At 37.6% G+C, this 23,068-nt stretch overlaps 1 protein-coding gene across 1 annotated transcript in view; it reads left to right on the forward strand.

Moving 5' to 3' along the window:
• Rttn (rotatin) overlaps positions 1 to 23,068 on the forward strand; it is a 152,734-nt gene that overhangs the window by 107,599 nt on the left and 22,067 nt on the right. The window contains exons 36-42 of the mRNA XM_021214290.1: positions 6,253 to 6,442; positions 7,932 to 8,022; positions 11,583 to 11,736; positions 15,346 to 15,483; positions 16,523 to 16,740; positions 20,920 to 21,025; positions 22,067 to 22,164. Coding sequence (XP_021069949.1) covers positions 6,253 to 6,442; positions 7,932 to 8,022; positions 11,583 to 11,736; positions 15,346 to 15,483; positions 16,523 to 16,740; positions 20,920 to 21,025; positions 22,067 to 22,164 — 995 coding nt within the window. The remainder of the gene's footprint in view (positions 1 to 6,252; positions 6,443 to 7,931; positions 8,023 to 11,582; positions 11,737 to 15,345; positions 15,484 to 16,522; positions 16,741 to 20,919; positions 21,026 to 22,066; positions 22,165 to 23,068) is intronic.

A 23,068-nucleotide genomic window follows, 5' to 3' on the forward strand; every position in this document is an offset into this window, starting at 1 on the left:
ATCTTCCAGAGAATTGAGGCCCCAGGGACAGGGCTCTGGTCATGTGGAGGGCGCCCTTTCAGAGGCAAAGGGGAGGAGAAATGGGATGAGGAACTGTGAGGGGGGGAGGGCGGAGGGGGGGGGGGCAATGACTGGATTATAAATAAATAAATAAATAAATAAATAAATAAATAAATAAATAAATAATAAATCTGATCACCACATGGCTCCTTATTAGTTGAACAATATTTAGTATTCAGTAAACAAGCACTGCATATTCACTTTTTAACCCTCTTTTGGGAAAACATAATAGTAGGTAACTTGGATGTGAAGAGATTGTACTTGACATGGATTCTGTAAGGCTGTGCAGTTATTTGAAACAAAATCTATGGGTGTTTTGTTACTAGAAATTCACATGAGCAACCTGCAATATATTTTTATTAATTTTCCTGCAGGTAGGACTGAACCTAGGGCCATGTTCATGCTAAACACACAGAGAAGAATTTTCATTACAATCCTCTACTCCTTGCAATGCATTTGCATAAATCCAGTATGTTTTACTTTTTGTATTTGGACTACAACCGACTCTACTTTAAGTTGTATTTATATTGAAGTTTACAACTCATCTTTTAATTCTAGAGAATATGTCAACCCTATTTGGTAACCCTAAATGTCTGACCCAAAAGAAATAATATTTTCCTAAAAGAAGTTAAATGTGAATACTGATGTATAGAAGATATTCGTAGAAAAAAGTTTGCTTCATTGAATTTTCATTACAATATTTGTCCTAATAATTTCACAAACAGGGTTCCACCTTCATTTCTAGTAATTTATGTTAATAAAAAGGTTTAATTATAAGAACATACTTAATCAAGCCTCTATGTTGTATGCTTAAAAATCTTTAAACAATTATAAATAGTAAAAAAGTCATAGGGATCAAAGTTAGGTTTATCAACAACGTATACCTGCTGAGCCATCTCACCAGCTTCTGTAATATTTATAGAAGAAAAACCTCAATTATTTTAATAATTTATCTTTAATATTCTCCAAACTTACAAAATAGATGTGAGCAAATATTTAAAAGTCCATTATTTTTAGATAGGATACCTAGATGTTGAAAATATGTAAAATGTTAAACTCTGTAAGTTAATCTGTAAATTAAACAGGGTCCAGTCAAAATAGCATCAAATTTCCTTATAGTGAAAAATTGTATTCACAATTAAAACAAAACAAAACAAAATAAAAAATGAATGTACAGAAGTAGCCAGGAAAATGCTATAAAAGGAGACAAGTTCTACTTGGATATGATAACATACTGAGAAATGATATGGTATCTGTTTTATTACCAGCAATGAAAGATAAATAGAGTTGAGAATGTATCCATAATGATTAAAGTGTCACCTCAGATCTCTGGATAAGCCATGGGTCTTTTGATAGATAGTGGTGAAAACTGGCTAGCCATTAGACACAAGAGCTCATCTTACAGAGAATCATCTGGGTTCTAAAGTGAAATGTGAAATTATATGAATACTAGAATAACACATGAATGGATGCTTATAAAACTGCGTAGAAGACTTTCTAATCTCATGTCAAAGTCAAAATTCAATAAAAAGGACACATTTTACATTTAACAATAATAACTATAAAAACGACGTATGTAGCAGAAAAGACCATAAAGTGAAGAGATTGCTTGACAAAGTAACATAACTCTTTGCAACATAGCTTACAGGAAATGCTGTATCAGCACATAACACACTTAATTCTTAAGAAGGAAAAGTACTGACAATGTGTAAAATTGAACAGAGACATGAGGCAAACATTCACAAAGACAAGGAGCTATATTATCAGAAGCATACAAATTAGTGCTACACGTGACCTTCCTTCTAAGCTATTAAATTAAATTGCCAGCTATTAAAAAGCACTGGCAGTGCATCCTCTTGGCGAGGCTATGGAAAACAACACTTTTATAAATTGTAAGAGGGAATGCAATTAGTGTAACATTTTTGGAAGGGAACTTGGCAATATCTAATGAATCTATAAATGCATTTATCTTACAGATAGCAATTTTCACATAACTCATCTCTAAAAGCATGAAAGTACATATGCACATGATTATTTAATGAAATATTATTTGCAATTAGGAAATATATCAAATACCCAGATTCCCATAAGCAGGAGGATGCTTTCAAATTAATATCTACATAATGAACTATTCAGCTATTGAAAAATCAAGGAGGGTATCTTCAAATTGGTACATAAAAATTCCCCCAAATTATCAATAAGTAAAGAAAACATCCAGCTGGGTTAGGAAGACAGTTCAGTGGGTGAAGTGTTTGCTTTGTAGTCCTCCAGCATCCGTGTGGAAAGTTGGTTGTTGTGACACATGCTTTGATGAGGTTTGTGTTTGGGAGGGGGGGGAGGGAGAGAGAGAGAGAGAAAGAAAGAGACTGAGACTAACTGACTCTGTTTCAGAACACAAGATGGAAAACGATAAAAAAGGGAACACTCAATTTAGATTTTGGCCTCCACATGTGTATATAATTCCCACACATACTTTGCCGGTTTTGCCTGGCGTGCACTAGCAAAAGGTCTCTCTGGGCTCAGACGTGGCCAGAAAGACCAAGTTGTTACAGCTCTCCAAGGGGAAGCCAGAGCAAGGTACTGGCAGGTGATGAGACACAGTGGGCAGCTAGAGACCAAGCTGAGGGCCACTGAACAGAAGTGACTGTGGTGAAGCTCTTGTACCTGGCTGGTTGGACTGGCTGGAGGTCCAGCAATGAAAGCTTTTTTGGGTTTTTTTTTTTTTTTCATTTTTTAATTGGATATTTTATATATTTACATTTCAAACGTTATCCCCTTTCCCAGTTTCCCCACCACAACCACCCCATTCTCTCCTGCTCCCCTGCTTCTATGAAGGTGCTCTCCCACCTACCTACATACTCCCTGCCTCACCACCTTAGCATTCCCCTACACAGCAGCATCAAGCCTTTACAGGACCAAGGACTTCCCCTCCCTTGGATGCCAGATAAGGCCATCATCCACTACATACACAGCTGGAGAAAACTCTTCCCTGGAGTGTTGCAGCTCAATAAGACAGGCACTCTCAAACTGTCTTAGGTGAAATACCTTATGCACTTTTTTCCTTGTGGATAGGATGTTATAAACATTTGGGGGTGGGTTGGGATCTAGAAGCTGATGCTTTCTATTGGGTTGGTCTGAGATTAATATCTCTTCTGCATGTAGAAGGACTTCAGGTGTTGGTCTCTATGTGACTGATTGTCACAATCCTTTCAATAGAGTGTTGTGGTCACATGTTCCAGAACAGAAACCTGGTCAGGAGTAGATTTAAACATCTAGTTTTCTTAATTATATGAATTGCTGGGGTTACTGAATCCCCTGGATTTTCTGTCAGGTGGCATGGTCCACTGCTCCAGAATATATCACATGCACAATACACAAAAAGTATATACTTCACAGTATATAGTATTTGTAGATTTCTACTTTTGAGAGATGACCCAATGGCTAAGAGTATTGGTTGCTCTTTTAGAGGAACCTGGATTTGATTTCCAGTACCCAAGTAGCAGCTTACAACCATCTGTGATTCTAGTTCCTTGGGTTCTGGTGCCCTCCTCTGTCATCTGCAGGTACCAGACGTGTGAATGGTACACAGACATACAGTCAGAGAAAACAAATATGAAAGCAATAAAATAATAAAGGAGGGAAGTTAAAAGTGCATATATGTCTTCATTGTTATAAAAGAAAACAGGAAGCATAGGTATCAGAGTGAGTAGGTTTCAGAGGAGAAATACAGGAGGACAGGAACGAGGTGCAGCGGCTCCATAGTTGACATAGTGATTGTCATTTTGCATATGCTTCTTGGCTTGGTTAGACTTTATAACCATAGTTTATATTTCATGTGCTACAAAAAAAGAAAAAAGAAAAATTAAACTGACAAAATGTGAAAGTAATGTGGAAGACAAACAAGTTCATCTAGTAAGTAATTCATGAACTTTCACCCTCAGAATTAATGGCAAGCAAAGACAACTACAGGCAAACGTTCAAGTCGTAATGCTGGTTTATCTTTTGCAACTAGCAATCCTAAAATGTCTTCAAATATACATAAGACTGAGCAAATGAGCAAGTAGACAATGACTATGCAAGGGTTATTTTTGTTTGTCAGTGAAATATTAAAGGACTAAAGGTGATTAATGAACCTTGTAAAATTAGATTAGAATTGGAGCTGTACTATGAACTGTTTAGTTGATTCATAGATACACGACATTTCTAGTTTCAAAACAACATACACATACACACACACACACACACACACACACACACACACACACACACACTTACACTCAGTTCTTTGTTTCTGAAACTCATTCTCCCTTCCACACAATCAGAACACTGAACAAATGCTTGTTTTCAGGGCATAAAATATGAAAAAATAACTTGAGCTTGTTCCAACAGAGGATAATTGAGCACATAGGAAAGCTATAGGATTACTATTGTAAAGAATATTCCCGGGATGATTCAAACAAAAAAATGTGGTACACAGGTTAAGAATGTTTGGATTATACTAAAATAAATGATCAGAAGGAAATGTTCTTTCATCTGCTAGAAAGTCAACTAAAATAAAAAATGATAGCGTTGGAGAATTACCATTTTGTAGCCATTTTAGCATAAAAGAAAAAATATAGTTTTACAGATGAGGGACTGATAGGCATAACCTGTCTCAGTTACATTTGTGCCACTGCAGGCCAATTCTCTCAAAGAGCAATATAAACAGAGGAAAGTTGAGAGGTTTCAGCTCAGTCATAAGACTCCATCAGCACAACAAAGTGGACTGAGTGGCAGAAGCTGGTCACATCATGACAGACAGTGAAGAGAAAAGGAAATAGGAAGAAGCCATAGACAGGTTATCTCCAGGAACCTCCCTTACCCCTTGTCTCAGTGACCTGCTTCCCTTAAGTAGGTCCTACCTTGTAAAGTTTCCAGAACCTCTGAAAGTAGTGCCATCTGTTGGTCTTGGTGCTTTATAACATTAGCCTGTGTATGATATATTCTAACCATAGCACCGCCTTAGTTAAATAGTTAAAGCTAATATTTCCATGGGAGGATGTAGAAGTGATATCCCACTGATAACATGCACTAAGGATCTGATAGTTAAGAAACCTCAGAAAAGTTCTCTATAATATTGTCATGATCAGGAAAGGCAGAGCAAGACCAAAAATTCTTCCAATTTAAAGAACAGAAACATGTTAAATAAATGTAAAGTAGTATTCCAAATCGATTCATTTTTCTTTGCACTCTAGGATATACAAATGTCTAAATGTAGAATAATTGACAATTTAGAAATGGTCTGTAGTTAGATATGAAACAGTATCCTTCTATCTGTGTTAATTCCCTGACTTTTCTGATGGTTTTGTAGAAATTAAAGACAGACTCCATTTTCAGATATTATTAAGGAAGCGTATATTTGTGAACTACAAACAATTCATAAAATGAAAGGTTCCATGGCAGGTAGATAGCTATGTAAAATATTTAGCTCAGAATTCCTTGTACTCATTCTTTTTCTTAAGTGGGAATTAATTCGAGATGTTTACTCAAAAGAACAAGAACTGATAGTAATAAGAAAAAGTGTTGAGGCACATTTACTTCAACTAGGAAAGGTCCACAGTCCTTTATAGTCCACAGTTCTTGTCAATCAAGTTCTCTCAGAAGTCAACAGGTATCTACTGGCCCACACCTAATGACCAACACTGCTCCAAGTCCTGTTTACTGCTTGATTCACTCTGTTATGATTGTGTGCATGCTGCACTACCAACATAGTTCTGATATTATCTAAGCTCCCACTGGAGGTGTTGAAGTATGTGCAGTTCACTATACTTTACTGCTTTTCTAAAACCCAAAACTATTTGGAAGTTGGAAACATTCTGCTACCTAGAATTTAAGTAAAAAAAAAAAAAATCGTGTTCTAATGTTTGCTCTTATTACCCATGGTCAAGACATATGCATGCTGCATGCTTGTATGTGGGTGGACTTGCATGTTGGGTACTTCTGTATGTGCACATGTACACTCACAGGAGTGAGGGATGGGGGTTTGGTATAAGATTAGCAAATCTCCCTAGCCTCAAGCAATGCAGTTACAAGAGTTAACCAACCACCTACCTCATCATCTTTAGGATGTTTCTTGTGTTATAAGAACTTGTAAATGTTGTTAATAATGACCTGATAGATGGAATAATTTTTTATGTTCTTTGTAAAAACCAGGTCAACGTGAAATCAGACCAATGCCACCTCGTGATTCATCGCTGTCTGCTTCCCTGAACAGGCAGTATGTGTTTGTTACTCCATCTTTGCTGTCAGCAATTTGTAGCCTTTTAGACAACCTCTTGGCAGTTACTGCAAGAGATGCTGCAAATGCTTTTCAACAAGCTCATCTCATAGAACTCCTCTGTAGGTAAGAGATAAGGGCATAGAGATGATAAACACAAGGTGTATGTGCCTGACAGTATATTCTCATTCGTTCTTCTTCCCTTAGTTTTTCATTTTCCTAATATTAACAAGCTTCTGATGATGGTTTTTTCATAGCAGAAAGCCTTAGCTTTGTGCTCAGGCCCATCTAAGATTACAGCTATTCCTTGTCCGGTATTGCTTCGTCCTGTACAAGGTATTGCTGGCCGCAGCTTAAAGGGGTGAGCCTGTGGAAGGCTAGGGTTCAGATACTCCATGTGTGTGCTGAATGTGACTTCTCTTCCTTCCTGACACTAGCTACTCTCTCCTAGCATGCCCACCTTCTTTTAAATATATGCATATGTCTATTTCTCTGCCATTCTCTCTTCTTACTTTTGAACAGTGCTGTCTGAAATATCTTTTTTCTCTTTGCTAAATCGTACTGCCTTTTCTTTCTTTTGGGATGTGAAGGTAGAACTGGGAAAAAACCAAAACCTTTAATTTCTGTCCTAGGTTTTCTGTTGCTTGGATAAAACACTAACCAAAAGCAACTTAGAGGAGGAAAGGGCTTATTTGGTTTACAGGTTTCCATCAACATCACTGTCAAGAGAAGCTGATCTAGCCGTGCGTGGTGGCGCACGCCTTTAGTCCCAGCACTCGGGAGGCAGAGGCAGGCAGATTTCTGAGTTCGAGGCCAGCCTGGTCTACAGAGTGAGTTCCAGGACAGCCAGGGCTACACAGAGAAACCCTGTCTCAAAAAACCAAAAAAAAAAAAAAAAAAAAAAAAAAGCTGATCTAAGCTGAGGCGGGGACCTGGGGCCAGGACTGAAGCAGTGACCATGGAGGAGTGCTGCTTACTGGATTTTACAGGATTGCCCCCTCTAGCTTGTTCAGTTCTCTTACTCCACCTAGATCCACTTGTCCAGGGTTAGTCCCTCCCACATGGGGCTAGGCCCACTCAAATCAATTAACAGAAGGGTGGGTTGGTTAGCAAGGGGAGGGGGAGGGGATAGGGGTTTTTCGGAGGGGAAAGCAGGAAAGGGGATAACATTTGAAATGTAAATAAAGAAAATATCAAATAGATAGATAGATAGATAGATAGATAGATAGATAGATAGATTAGATAGATAGATAGATAGATAGATAGATAGATAGATAGATAGATAGATAGATAAATAAATATGCTCCACAGACATGCCCTCAGGACAGTGAGAAGGAGGCAATTCCTGAATTGTGGCTTCTTCTGTTCAGGTGTATCAAATTAACAACTGATGCTAACTATGACTTCACTTTTTAGGATTCTTTGTTTGTCACACTTGCCTAACAGTATATTCCTGTTTTCTGAAATACTCTGAGAAACCTTAAATATTTTCTTTACCTGGAAAATCTCTTTCTCTCTATTTATATTCAGGGTTATATGGAAACTTAACATTGTGGTGTTTTGTCTTCAATAAGAAACACAGTAACTATTATGGGGTGTCCTTTATCCTTGACAGCACTGTGGATGCTTCCCTCATAGAAATGTGCATTCAAGAACTCAAGACCCCACTGCCTTTACCATCTGCTGTTGAACATACTCAGGCTCAGGTAAGCATCTTAGATCTGCCTTTCACATGTGTCAGGGAGCCTCTTTGCCTTAAGGGCCAAACAGCAAATTCTGCTAAGGAGATCCACCCACAAGAAAAAGATGGAAATCTCTCAGTATATGTGTGGTGTTATGTGCCTTTTAAACTAGGTTACTTAAAAGTAGTATAAGAGAGACTGGGATTGGAGAATAGTGGATATTTTCCCTAACTCCATCATTAATCACTACTAAATGTTTAATTTCTTGGAGCACTATTTTATAAAGGGACACTGGTATAACCCACTTACTACTATGATTTTAGGATGTCTCTGGTATGTCCTTTATTTTTACCTAGGTTGAATTTGTCAGACTAGCATGTTTTTCATTTTTTTGTTTTTCTTTTTTCTTTTGTTTTTTTGAGACAGGTTTCTCTGTGTAGACCTGGAACTCACTCTGTAGACTAGGCTGGCCTTGAACTCAGAGATCCATCCACCTGGCCCTTCCTCTGCCTCTGCCCCTGCCTCTGCCTCTAGAGTGCTGGGATTAAAGGTGTATGCCACAACTGCCCGTCATTCATGTCATTCATATATATATGAATGACAAACTTCATATTTATTCACTACATTTAGGGTTTTTTCCTATGTTTAGGTTCCATATGTAAAATATACTTAACAAATTTCAGTATAGTTGTTGCTACTAGCAATTCTATTTAAAGACCAAAATATAACAGGTGTGTTTGGGTGTTTGAGGGGTAATGAGTGGAATGAGAAGTGTCCTGTGTTGCCTCTAGATGGCCTCTAGAACATCTTGGAAGTACTCTGTATGCCATTGTCAAAGCATATTTTCTTTCTAATGCAGTATTTTTTATTTGAATTAGCTTATTCACAAGATATACCTTCTCTTTACTTTTTGTTGATACAATTGACAAATCTTCACTGAATAACCTCTGTTTTAGAATTTCTCCTAAGTCATAGAAACAAAGACCTTTTCCTTTATATTTGGAAATTAAATAACAAATACATATGTCTAAGGAGTGTGTGTGTGTGTGTGTGTGTGTGTGTGTGTGTGTGTGTGTGTGTTTGTGTGTAATTTCAAAAGAAAAGATACAGCAATAGACAGGATCAGAAATTGAGGCAGAGGCCTATTCTACTTAGAGTGACCAGGGAAAACTTTTCCAATCGTGATATTTGATCTGAACTGAGAAAGATGGCCCTGTAGACTTGTCAAGGCCTCTAGGATTACAGTGTAGTTGGTCTATCCAGGAAACAGCAAGGAATGCAGAATTGTAAGGGGAAAATGAAGCTAGAAAGCAAATTAGCAGTGGGGGCAGAACCTTGCCTGCAGTCATGTCTTGAATGTACAGTGCAGTTGCATGTTATCAGTAAAAACTTGTATGGGTCCTTCTCTGAGTAAATGTATGCATAAAGTAACATCAGTTATCATTAGGTCCATCATTCACTAAGGAAATGGAGACTGAGAGATCTCACACAGTACAGAACAGGGCAAGGAGAGTTGATTATGTAAGTTGGTTCCAGAGTACACTCTCACCCACTGTGCTCCCTACCTTACATAGATTAATTGCTTGTAAAAGAATCCAGAACATTCTCTAGTATTTACCAGATTCTGTTCTAGTTTCTGTTGATGCACAGCAAACATCTGTAACCATAAGGAATCTATGGATTAGATGCAAGAGGCATATTGAAGCATAGATAAAATGTGAAATATATTACTAGATAGTGACAAATGGTATGGGAAAAAAATGAGTAACATTGGATAAAAGTATGTGTCCCTGGGAGGAGCAGTTGCTATAGAGTGGTCAGAAGGTCAGAATAGGGCAGAAACATGAGGTGGGAAGGAAAACAGATAGTAATGTCTGAGGCAGAGCATGGTATAAAGCTTGGCAGTAAGGTTAGTCAGCTACAAAGTGTGTTGGAGGGTGTGATTGGAAGGTTTTGGTTTTTGTTGTTGTTGCTTTTTGTAAAAAGATTGTCATGCATAGAACATCAATATTTAACCTTAAATGGTTAATTTACAAAAAATAGCTTTTCATGTTTCTCACTGGACTATTTATAATGATATTTCTAATATCCAGAGATTAAACTTTATATAGCTTTAATAGAGCAGAGGATGAAGAGAGTACAAAGATTTTACAAAAGAATATACCTTCTCCTCAGCATTTCATAGTACCTTCTCCAAAATTGACCATATAATTGGTCACAAAACAGGCCTCAACTGATATAAGAGAATTGAAATAATCCCATGCATCCTATGAGATCACCACAGACTAAGGCTAGACTTCAATAACAACAAAAACAACAGAAAACCCACATACTCATGGAAACTAAACAACTCTACTCAATGATAACTTGGTCAGGGAAGAAATAAATTAAAGACTTCATGGAATTCAATGAAAATGATGACACAGCATACTCAAACATATAGGACACAATGAAAGTAGTGCTAAGGGGAAAATTCATAGCACTAAGTGCTCTGGTAATGAAATTGGAGAGATCCTACGCTAGCAACTTAACAGCACACCTAAATTCTCTAGAACAAAAAGAAGTAAATACACCCAAGAGGAATAGACCGCAGGAAATAGTCAAACTCAGGGCCTAAATCAACAAATAGAAAATAAAGAGAATGATACAAAGAATCAACAAAACCAAAAGCTGGTTCTTTGGGAAAATCAACAAGATAGATAAACCCCTAGCCAAACTAACTAATGGGTCCAGAGGCAGTATCTAAATTAACCAAATCAGAAATGAAATGGGAGACATAGGACAGAAACTGAGGAAATTCAAAACAAAATCAGATCCTACTACAAAAGGTTATACTCAATAAACTGGAAAATCTAAATGAAATGATTTCTAGACAGATAACCACGTACCAAAATTAAATCAAGAGCTGGTAAACTATCTGAATAGGCCCATATTCCCTGAGGAAATAGAAGTCATTAAAAAATCCCAACCAAAAAACAAACAAACAAACAACAACAACAACAACAAAAACAACAACCCAGGACCAGAAGCTTTAGTGCAGAATTCTACTAGAGCTATAGAATATTATTTTTATACTGAAGGATAACTAAAAGCAAAAATACATTTTATTGATAACAATACCTAGGCTATTAGGCTTGATGTAATTTCCCTATACTTTTGCATTTTGAGGATTATTTTTATAATCAGATCCTTCTTTGCAAACTGGCTTATTTTGGCTTTAAATACCCTCTGTGCTGCTCCTGGGATATTGTTTTCACAACTTACCCACTTTAAAAATATAAATATTTTCTTTAAATAGAAATCGGTTTTGAAAATATTGTGTTCCTTCTTGTGGTGTACTTGATAGCACTAATGTGAACATTACTGTTATGCTTATAATATTGGAAACTATGTTTTGCCTGTTACATATTAAGTTTTTAACACATAATTTATGATGAGTGTTTTTTTAGTACCTTACTGAATATGTTTTATAAAGAAATGATTTCATATATCACATGGAAAAGTAAAACCCTATGATGCCACTGAGATAGTTTTTTTCATGAGATCTACTTAGTTATCATATTTTAATCTCTTTTTATACATAGGCTTCCTTTTTCTTGGAATACCTATCCTCTTTGTCCCAGCTCTTGAAGTCCTGTCTGCTGGTAGAGCCTAAACTTGTGACACAAGACAAGCTCTTGAAACCTCTTATCACTAATGTCATCCGAGTTCTCATTGTGTGTACCAAAGATGTATTAGGTAAGTTTGTTTATTTATTTGTTTAAATTAAAATATAATTATGTGTGTGGGTGTTTTGTCTGCATGTATATTTACACCACATACATGCCTGTTGCCCAAGGAGGTTAATGGATCCTCTCAAACAGAAGTAGCAGATGGTTGTTAGCTGCCATGTAGGTACTTGGAGCTGAACCTGGAACCTTGGGAAGAACAGTCAGTTCTTAACCACTGAGCCATGCTCAGGGATTGAGGGAAAGAGTATTGGGTGAGATACTGGAATTGGGCAGCAATTTGGGGGCCAGGAAAACAGGTAGTGTAATGGAAACTCCCTGAAATCTACAAGGGTGAGAAAGTCTTCTACTAATGGGAATATGGAGCTTGAACCAGCCATCTTCTATATCTAGGCAAACCTTCCAGTGGAGTGATTGGGACACCAAACCAGCAACAAAACCTTCAATCTATAATTTTCCTGCTGGCAAGATATGCTGGGGTAAATGTAGCACAGAACTTGGAGTTGCCAAACAATGTATGGTCCAACTTGAGTTCCATGCCATGAAAGGAGCTCATTCCAGACAACGTATAAAAGCCAGGAACCAGAGGATAGCCCAGAGACCTAAGATAGATTCAAACAGGATTCACTTTATATGATTTGCTAGTTTAAGTATATAATTCAGTACCTTATGTATAAGCAAATAAATTTAATTAAAATATTTAGTAAACTCAAGGACTACATGAAGCTCAAGAGGAAGGAAGACCAAAGAGTGGATGCTTCAGTCCTACTCAGAAGGGGGAACAAAATAGTCAAGGGAAGTAGAGGGTAGGAGGGGCTTGGAAGGAAGAGAAAAGGGGGAGGGGAAAAAGAAGGGAAGAATCAGGTATGGGAGGAGATGGAAGAGATGTACAGAGGGTCAGGAAATTGAACAGAGGTATGTAGCAATGGGGGATATGGATCAGGGGTTAGCAACCAGAAAGTCTCATATGCCAGGAAAGCAAGAGCCTCCCAGGACCCCACAGGGATGACATTAGCTGAAATACCCCACAAAAGAGAGGGAGAACCTATAGAGACCATATCCAGAGGTTAGGCATGGCCCCCTGGTTGAGGGATGGAGCCACCCACCCATCTCCAGAATTTTAATCTAGAATTGCTCCTGTCTAAAGGAAATACAGGAACAAAATGTGGAGCAGAGTCTGAGGGAAAGGCTATCAAGAGACTGCCCCACCTGGGGATCATCCCACATGCAGACACCAAACCCAGACACTATTGCTGATGCCAAGAAGAGCTTGCTGACAGGAGAGTGATACAGCTGTCTCCTGAGAGGCTCTGCCAGATCATGACCAATACAGATGTGGATGATTGCAGCCAATCATAGAACTGAGCACACAGACCCCAATGGAGGAGTTAGGGGAAGGACTGAAGGAGCTGAAGGGGCCTTATCTGGCATCAGTGGGAGGGGAGGCTGTTGGTCCTGTGAAGGATTGATGCCCCAGTGTAGGAATGCTAGGGCAATGAGGTGTGAGTGGCTAGGTTGGTGGTGGAGCACCCACATAAAAGCAGGGTAAAGAGGGATAAGATGGGGGGTTACAGAGGGGAAACTGGGAAGGGGGAATAACATTTGAAATATAAATAAATAAAATAACCAATAAAGAATTTTAAAAATAAGAATGATAAAATATTTAACTTGGAAGATCAATTTAAAAGCTATTAGTATTCAAATTTAATACTATATATTTTTAATTGGATATTTTATTTATTTACATTTCAAATGTTATCCCCTTTCCCAGTTTCCCCTCTGCAAACCCCCATCCCATTCCTTCTTCCCCACTGCTTCAATGATGGTGCTCCCCCCACCCACCCATTCACTTCCAACTCACTGCCCTAGCATTTTCCCACGCTGGGGCATCAAGCCTTCACAGGACCAACAGCCTCCCCTTCCATTGATGCCCAACAAAGCCATCTCGGCTACATATGCTGCTGGAGCCATGGATCCCTCCATGTATACTCTTTGGTTGGTGGTTTAGTCCTTGGGAGCTCTGGGGGGTCTGGTTGGTTGATATCGTTGTTCTCCTTATGGGGCTGCAAACCCCTTCAGCTCCGTCAGTCCTTTCTCTAACTCCTCCATTGGGTATCCAGTGCTCAGTCCAGTGGTTGGCTGTGAGCATTCGCTCTGCATTTGCTAGGCTCTGGCATAGCCTCTCAGGAGACAGCTATATCAGGATCCTGTCAGCAAGCACTTCTTGGCATCAGCAACAGTGTCTGGGTTTGTTGGCTGCATATGGGATGGGATCTCCAGGTAGGACATTCTCTGGATGGCCTTTGCTTTAGACTCTGCCTCACTCTTTGTCCCTGTATTTCCTTTAGACAGGAACAATTCTGGGTTAATATTTTTGAGATAGGTGGGTGGCCCCATCTCATAATACTGGCTTAAGAAAGAGAAAATATCATGTTGAATAAAAGAGTAGACTTATTGGTAGTATTTTAAAAGGGTAATGCAAGTATGCGAGTAGTATATGAGTACACAACATATCTTTGGAACTGGCAATGAGAAAATGTATAAAATGCCTCTCAGTGGGTTTAGGAACAAACTAAGGAGGAGCACAGGGACTGGTTGTGACCTGAATCCCTGGAAGGTACTCTCTCCAAGCACCTCGTTGGTGCTGAGGAATACCTCGACAGTGTCCCTTGCTTATGTTCATGAAGTTTGATGAAAGGTGACAGAACTGCAGTGTATGGCCAGAGAGACTCCAGAGATAGCCAGCACTATCCAGCTTCCATCTACAGAACATCCTCACTGTGGAAGGTTAACTTCTCTAGCAAGGGTCCACACAGGCAGCATTGCTCAGTCTGCTTTGTAGTGTAGTTTTCTTTGTGGGGTAATTCTCTGTTTGGCTCTTCAAAGAAAATTTTATTTCTCTTCTGCCTTGACCTTAGCACATTGTGCTTTCCTTTTCATCTCTGCAAAAACTGCTAGAGGGAATAACGAAAATAAGGCGAAAGTTTGTTTAACAGAAGTAGCCACTGTCATGTTTTACCTACTGTGCAGTTCTGAAATTGTAGCTTTTATATACTGTGTTATACTTTCTGATTGTTGTTGAACATATTCTAATGAAATCATCACTTTCAAACTCTGTAGAAGGGTGGAGGGACATACTTTTAAGAAGCAGTAGAAAAAAGAAGTTAATTGTACTGACTTGGATAGTTTGCAGGCTGGTTTTTATGTCAGCTTGATGCAGTCTTTGGGAAGAGAAACCTCAGTCAGTCAGAGAACACCCCTATCAGATTGGCCAGTGGAGGGCCCAGTCCATGGTGGGCCGTGCTATTCATGTGCAGGGAGTCCTGGGTGCTACAGGGAAACAGTCTGAACAAGCTATGAGGACTAAACCACTCTTCCATGGCCTCTGCATCAGACCTGCCTCTTGGTTCCTGCCCTGTTTGTGTTCCTGTCCTGGCTTTCCTCAGCAATGGATTGTCATGAGGCACTCTTTGTTGAATTAGATCCTTTTTTATTGCTTTTCTTTTTGGCACGTGTATATAACTCTTACTGTGTGGACTCAATAAAGTATAACGGTAAGTTCTGAATGTTGAAGTTTCTCTTCTTGTTACTAACTTGTAGCGTTTTGATTAATTTATAGATGTACAGTTAGTGTTGGCTTTTTACCGCACATGGACACATTTATTTGACCTTCTGGCCACACTACTGCGGAAAGCTGCTGCTGCCTCCCTTGTTCCTCTTACCTCAGCTCTTGCCAAGCACTGGGAGGCAGTGACTGGTAAGAAGACCTTCTAGGATTGTGGTGTCTCACCTAATAAAATAAGATAATCTTTATTGTCAGCTAAATGTGTGAGTTCTCCAGGTAGTTAAGGCACAGCATATGAAAGGACTGCCGGGTACTTGACTTGAGAGTTTGCAGTACTTCTGATGAGCCTCCTTTCCCCAAAAATGCAGATTCTAAAGCTGCAATAAATTTCAGTATGCCAAAAGCCAAGTAAGAAAAGTCTGTTTTTTTCATGAAAAAATATATATTAAGATTATAAAACAATTAGATTTATATGTGATCCAAAGAAGTCAGTCACTTTTTTTTTTTGCTACATCTGCATTCTGTGTTAGATGTGGATACATGGAATCGCATATGCAAGCAATATCAAAATGGGAAATTTTAAAATAAATATTATCTTTTCTCAAGACATTTTTTATAGCCCAGAAATACCAATAATGTGGTTATTTTTATATTTTCTATTTCTCATTAAAATAAGCAACTATTTTAAATAAGTAAGTTTTGGTTTTTTATAGTCTTCTCATAACCTTTAACATAGCAGGATTTTACATATATATATATAATATTTATTAGTCTTTTTAATTTTAATTAATTATTTTTAAAATATATTTTTAGGAAGCATATAAAATAGGTTTCTATATGTGCTCTATACATGCTAGACAAGTGCTGAGCCATACTTCATCCCTCCAAACTCAGGCTAATATTTTCTTAGTTCCGAAGTAAAAACACAGAAGTTAAAAATTCTCAAAACTTTAAATGTTAGCTCAAAGTCGTTATCCACATACTGTCCCCATTTATACATACTGAAAAACTCATATAATGAAAACTTAAGTAGATTTCTTAACTTACTATGTTGCCTTAATACTGACTTTAAAACGTTTTTCTTATTCATGTATATATTGATAGCTTTGCATCATTAAAAATAAAAAATAAGAATGTTATAAATTTAACTACTAATACCAATCTGATTAATTTCCTCTTTAATTTTGAAGAAGTTGTCAAACATTTATGTCTGAAATCATTCTCCTTGTAGATACACTGTGTAGATGTGTGGGCCTCTCAGTCAAGTGCCCTGCCCTGAGTATTGCCAGCCTCCAGTTCCTGTCTGTCCTCTTAGCTGAGGAAGAAAAGAGGCGTGTCCAGGACAAGGACAAAACAAATGAGTGCCAGGCCCCAACAGTGGCCTTACTTCTTGATGGAACTCAGGGAAGCCTGAGATCTTCAGAGCGACTTAATGAAACAATTCTTCAGGTGTGTGGTTTCTTGATTTTTTTTTTCTTAGACTTTATGTATCTTTAAATGAATTCCCTTTCAGTATTCATCAATTTAAATTTTTTCAATCATTTTTACTAAGGAATCAATGTTCATTTTGATTAAGTAAGCATACAGTGCAAAACTATAGTAGATAACAAATATTTCTTTTATAATTAGTAGTATTACTAGCACTCTGTATCTGCCTCTGTGTTTATGTATGTGTATCTGTTTGTGTCTGTGTCCGTGTGTGTTTGTATGTGTTTGTATGAGTATGTGTGTCTGTGTGTGTCTGTGTCCATGTTTGTTTGTATGTGTTTGTATGAGTATGTGTATCTTTGTGTGTCTGTGTCCGTGTGTGTTTGTATGTGTTTGTATGAGTATGTGTGTCTGTGTCTGTGTCCGTGTGTGTTTGTATGTGTTTGTATGAGTATGTGTGTCTGTGTGTGTCTGTGTCCATGTGTGTTTCTATGTGTTTGTATGAGTATGTGTGTCTGTGTGTGTCTGTGTCCATGTGTGTTTGTGTGTGTTTGTATGAGTATGTGTGTCTGTGTGTGTCTGTGTGTCCTTGTCTGTGAGTCTGTCTGTGTGTGTGTGTACGTGCTTCTTTCATGCTAGACAAACACTCTATTCCTAAGCTGTATCCCCAGATCCTTGTTTACCCTTGATTTTGACATAAATTTTAAGTTGTTCAGGCTTGCCTTGAACTCACCCTGTAATGTAGGCTAACCTTAAAATTATAATCTTCCTGTCTCAGACATTTGAGCATGTGACATTACAGAATGGGGCATGAGCTTTCTGTAGTATATAGCTTGGTTGGGAGAGTGCTTGCATAAACATGCGTAAGTTTCTAGGTTTTATGTCCAAAACCACATACACTGGTTATGGTGAGGCACACCGAAATTCCAGCGCTCAGGACATAGAGGCAAGAGAATTGGGAGTTCAAGCAAGCCTTAGACATATAAGACCCAGAGACGGGTAGGGGTGCCTTTAAAACCATTTTGTGACTTTTATCTCCTGTCTGAAGCATGGAACATTGATAGAATTCTGTATGAGAGATTTGCAGATCAGCTAGATGTAATGTATGTGGTTGTGCCGTCTGATTTGTGGTGGTCCCTTTGTTGCTTTCAGTTTGGAGATTTTTCTCTCCCCTTGATTTGTAAATGTTGTCCTTAAGAAGGTATTTATGGCATGACTACTTGTACATTTTTAGCATTAGTCTTGACTGTGTTGGAATGCAGGGAAGTCTGGTAGACAGACCAAACTGAGAGGGAAATGAGATAGGATTTTATGTCATAAAGTCAAAGGGCATGCTGCTTCTAGGTAGAACAGGGCCAGGAAGAAAGAGAGAGAGGGAAGAGTAATAGGGTGTGATAATATGTGTGGAAATGTTACAATCAACCCCATCCCATTGTATACTGCCAGAAATTTAATTAGAAGCAACAGCAAAAAGACAGGAGACACTCTGTTCTGCTAAAGGATCCATGGGAGATTTACAGGGCTCCCTGGGGTAATTTTTTTCCCCTCTGTCTTACAAAATGTGGTTGTTTCTCAGTATCACTGAGAACCCTGACAGAGAGTCTCCTATGTTTTGTCATCTGTCTGCAGGTTTTGTTTATTTCAAAAGCTTGGTCTCCTCTCAAAAGCTGTTTATTTTGATGAAGCCAGAGCTTTCTTATAGATACTTCCTTACACCCATCCTCTCAGCTTTTCCCAGTGAAGAACTAGATGCTAGGATGGAGAAATGGCTTCGTGGGTAAAGAGCACTTCTTGATCTTACAGAGAACCTGGGTTTGGCTCCCAGCACCCACATTGTGGCTCATAACTGCCTGTAACTCCTATTCCAGGGAATCCAAAGCCCTTTTCTGATTGGCCTCCACGGGTCCTTAGATGCATGTGGTGCACATTTATACACTTGGTTGTACACACATGCACATAAAATAAGGAAATCTTAAAAACTCGATGCTGCCCCTGCTGTCTTGATGCCAAATCCAAAAAACAAAGTGGTTTAGTTTTTCATACAATATTCATGGCACTATTGCATCAGTGGGTATATCTACCATGTTGTAGGTCATTGCAGATCACAAGATTCACAGCTCAACAAGATTGATGATGCATCCCACATTTTAGCACTGTGAAAACAAGTCAGTAGTGATGAACCTTCCAGATGACATGACTATGTGTTGTCTTCAACTTACTGACCAACAGCTCCAAATGAGAAAATACATCCCTGGCATTAGATTTTATTTTCTAGTTTGTAGTGTCTAGTAGCACCATTGTTGCCCCTACTATAGTCTAATTCCACATATATATGTGTATATATATATATATATATATATATATATATATATATATAGGATGTATATTTACATATGTCTGTGTACATATGTATACTTTTATTTTAAAAGTAAATGGTCATTATTATTATTATTATATTCACTTTACATCCTGCTCACTGCCCCCCTCTCAGTTTCCCATCCCCTAGTGACCATTAGTAGATTTCTGTAATATTCTCCACCTTATTCTTCTTTAATAAGAGGTGAAAACTACACTTATTTGTGGGTATGAGGATATCTATTTGCAATACAGTTAGAATTTATATTGGTTTAGGAAAATGATAATAGGAGGTTCTCATCTTGAATCTGTGACCTCTCCAACAACAAGTAACTGGCTGGGTTTATAATATCAGGGATGAATTTCCCTTCTTTTGAGTGCCTCAAGTCCAATTAGACAATGTTGGCCTCCTCCAAGATAAAAGCACTATTATTACAGCACTGTGGATATCTTTCTAGCCTAGTCAATGTTGTGTTTCTTGGTGTCACAGCTAGTTATAGGTGTGCTGAGAATTTTGGTTTCCTTAAGAAACACAGAAATATTATAAGAATGTGTTTTTGTTTTAATCCCAGGTGTAGTATATGGGGTATGATTATCCACAGAAGCTATGATTTGCCTCATGCTCTAGCGGGGGCATGATTTTGCCAGATGCAGATAGTTTCTGCTGTTGTGTGATATTTGGAATTCTGGGGACTTTTCAGAAGGTATATAAATGCTAAGGCCTGAGAGGTGGGGTGGGTTATTGGTTGTTTACTGTTGGTTGTGGTTTGTTAAGTAGTCATGTGCAAAGAAGAATCAATAAGAAAAAATTAGATATACTGAGGGTGAAAATCAATCTTGTTCCAAGGAACTTGACATCCCTAATCAGCAGGAAGTAGTCTAACAATAATGTCATCCTCTTTCCCCTCTCTCCTTTTTTTTTTCTCTTCTATCTAGTGTTAGGGGGTTGAAAAGGTAGAATAAAGGGGTGGAGAAGGTGGAAGAAAGAAGAACCCACAAAGTAGCAAAAGACTGGCTACAGCAGAACTGTTTTCTCTCTTAGCAATTTGCACAGCACATTGGTGCACAAATGAGAGAAAGTTCTTATGGAGGAGACTTCCACGTCAAGTCCATCCTATTTCCTGGAAGTTCTGTGACTGAAGTTCAATAAGGTCTTACCTTCAAATTCTGGGAGCAATGAAGGACCACGGCATAACCCATATTATGTTACGGGTCTTTTGGACTCCCCTGACTTACAACTCAAGCACAATTTCTTGTGGTTGGTACTGGGGATTTTCTCTAGGGAGTCTATGTTACTACCATCATTATTCTGTGTCTTAACTCCATTTAAACTCTATGTCTATGTATATACATATGCATATTTACTATATGTAATTTTAGGTAAGCATAAATTAATATGATTCCCTATGTCATTTTCAAATATCTTTAATGTTGTTTATCCCTCCTCCTTCTTCTCCCTCTGCATTGCCTTATTCCTGTTTTACCCGTTTTCTTCTTCATTGAACTTGTGTCCTGCCAATCCCTACTCTAGAATTCACTGTCCCCCTACCCCTTGGTTACTCTCTACGTTCTTGCTGTGCATTAATTTATACCCCTCCCCCCTAGAGGGACTTTGAGAATAATTTTAATTTTCTTCCATATGGATAATACCCTATTTAGGCTTTTTTCTGCAGAACGTTCATAGATAGTAATAATTTATTAAATTATAGGGATTTTTGTTTTTAGTTTTTGTTGTTGTTTCACACAACACTTAATGTGCCTCTTATCTAAATATGTCTTGGTTCAGAGCAGTTTTACTACAGATTGAATTTTTCTTCTAAGCAGTTTTGTCTGCCTTTTCTACAGTGCTATGAAGGAATATCCCCCAAAGATGTCCTGAGAAGAGTTGTTGCAAATGCCCTGATGTCACTTCTGGCTGTCAGCAGAAGAGCGCAGAGGCATGCTTTGAGATGTGAGCATTACCATCAATTGTTTATTGGCATCTTGCTAATCATATTTTCTACTGCTTGTTTATTTGAACTAAAAATATAAAGAAATTATAGTAAAATTTCAATGTCATTTAAAAAGATTTTTCCATATTCCAAAGTATAATGAAATCATTACTTTTCAATTTTATTTTTAAGATTTATTTTATTTTTAATTATGTGTATATGTGTATGTCTGTGTGTTTGTACAAGCATGTGAATAGAGTTGTTTTTGAAGGATAGAAAAGGTAACTGGATCCTTAACTAGGAATTACAGGCTATTGTGAGGTGCTTAACATGGGTATTAGGAACGGAGCTCATATTCTCTGCAAGAGTTTTTAATGTTAATTATGTGGTTAACCACAGAGCAGTCTCTCTAGCCCCACATTTATTGCTTAAAAAAAAAAAAAGAATAAGCTGGGAATAGAGTGCCTAGGAAGCACAGGACTCTGGGTTGGATCCCCAACACTAAAACATCATTCAATCAATAATACAAAAATGATACTTAGAGATTGTGTTTCTATTTGCATGTAATGGTTATTACTCCAGAGAATATGTGTGTGTGTGTGTGTGTGTGTGTATGCATGTATAAAGACATTTCAAGCTGTAACCTATTATTCAGATTCATTATTACATACCTAATACACAAGCATAGTTTGAAGACTACAATATCAAATAAGTAGTATTTTTATATAAATTTTCATAGTATAGGGTCACGATTTCCCTTATGTACATCAGTGAATACAAGTCTGAGAGGTGAAAGAAAGTAATTTTAAAAAAAAAATCCCATCTACTCAACTAATTATTTGCTGCTAAAATAAAGTGTGTAAGCTGTAAAATACAGTAGACCTTCAAACTCTTACTAAGAAATGAAAACAAGGGGGCTTTGATACTGTGTTCTTTTGCCCCTTTAAATCATTGTTCTTTCATTATACATTTGAATGGGTTTTCAATGTGTTGAGTATTTGCAGCCTTAATGTCTTCAGAAACGGAATGGCCCCTTGACAGTTGCAGCCTTTTTCTTTCAGCTGATCTCATAGAAAACTGTATGGAGCAGATGAAGCACATCAATGCACAACTGAACTTAGATTTGCTGAGACCTGGGAAAGCAGCACTGAAAAAAAAGGTGACTTCAATGTCTGACTTCTCTTGCAAGGGAAGAAGGATAGAGAGACCATGTCTCCATTGCTCTCATGCCTACAAAGAGCACAAAGTTGAAATTGGTGTTTGACTTACATGACAGATACAGGCAGGTATACTATTGAGGTCAATTCTCATTTGAAAATCCTTAAGTGGGATTTATATGTTATTCATTCCTCTCATGCAGAGTTAGAAATATGTACATTCACATAGTATATTGCAGAAATATTTTATACAATGAAATATATGAAAAAAAGTGCTAAGTTTTCAAGGGATGAAATCTGTAACAAGTGTAATTTATTTGTGTTTGGACAGTTCATACATTTCAAATTTATTACCTCATGAATAAACACTTATAACAACATAGTGACAAAATCCTACAACTGATGAGGCAAGATTTTCCCCCTCACATTCTATATATTTTCTTTCATGATTCCCAGATGTTTGTTCTAGCATTTAATTGCTTGATTGTGTATATAAATTTTACCTTTCTGTAAACACAATATAACATAATAAGTGTATATTACCTGTGGCCTTGCCATAATTATGACCAGTAACATTTACACCTCATTTTTTCAAAAAGTACATGTGAATATTTAAATATACAAGTAAATATTCCACTTATTAAATACACACACACACACACACACACACACACACACACACACACACACACGCTCATTTTAAAAGCATGTAATACTTTTTCAGATGGCCATAAGTTAAGTTTCAAAGGATACAATGTTCTCTTCTGGTCATTGTAGGGACTGCATTCATTCACATGAACATACCCACATATGTATGTATATATGTATGTACATATGTATATATGCATGTATATGTGTATGAGAAAAGATGTTATATAAATATATGCATGTAATTTAAAAGTAAAG

This window comes from Mus pahari, chromosome 15 (genome assembly GCF_900095145.1).
Source record: "Mus pahari chromosome 15, PAHARI_EIJ_v1.1, whole genome shotgun sequence".
NCBI classification, from domain to species: domain Eukaryota; kingdom Metazoa; phylum Chordata; class Mammalia; order Rodentia; family Muridae; genus Mus; species Mus pahari.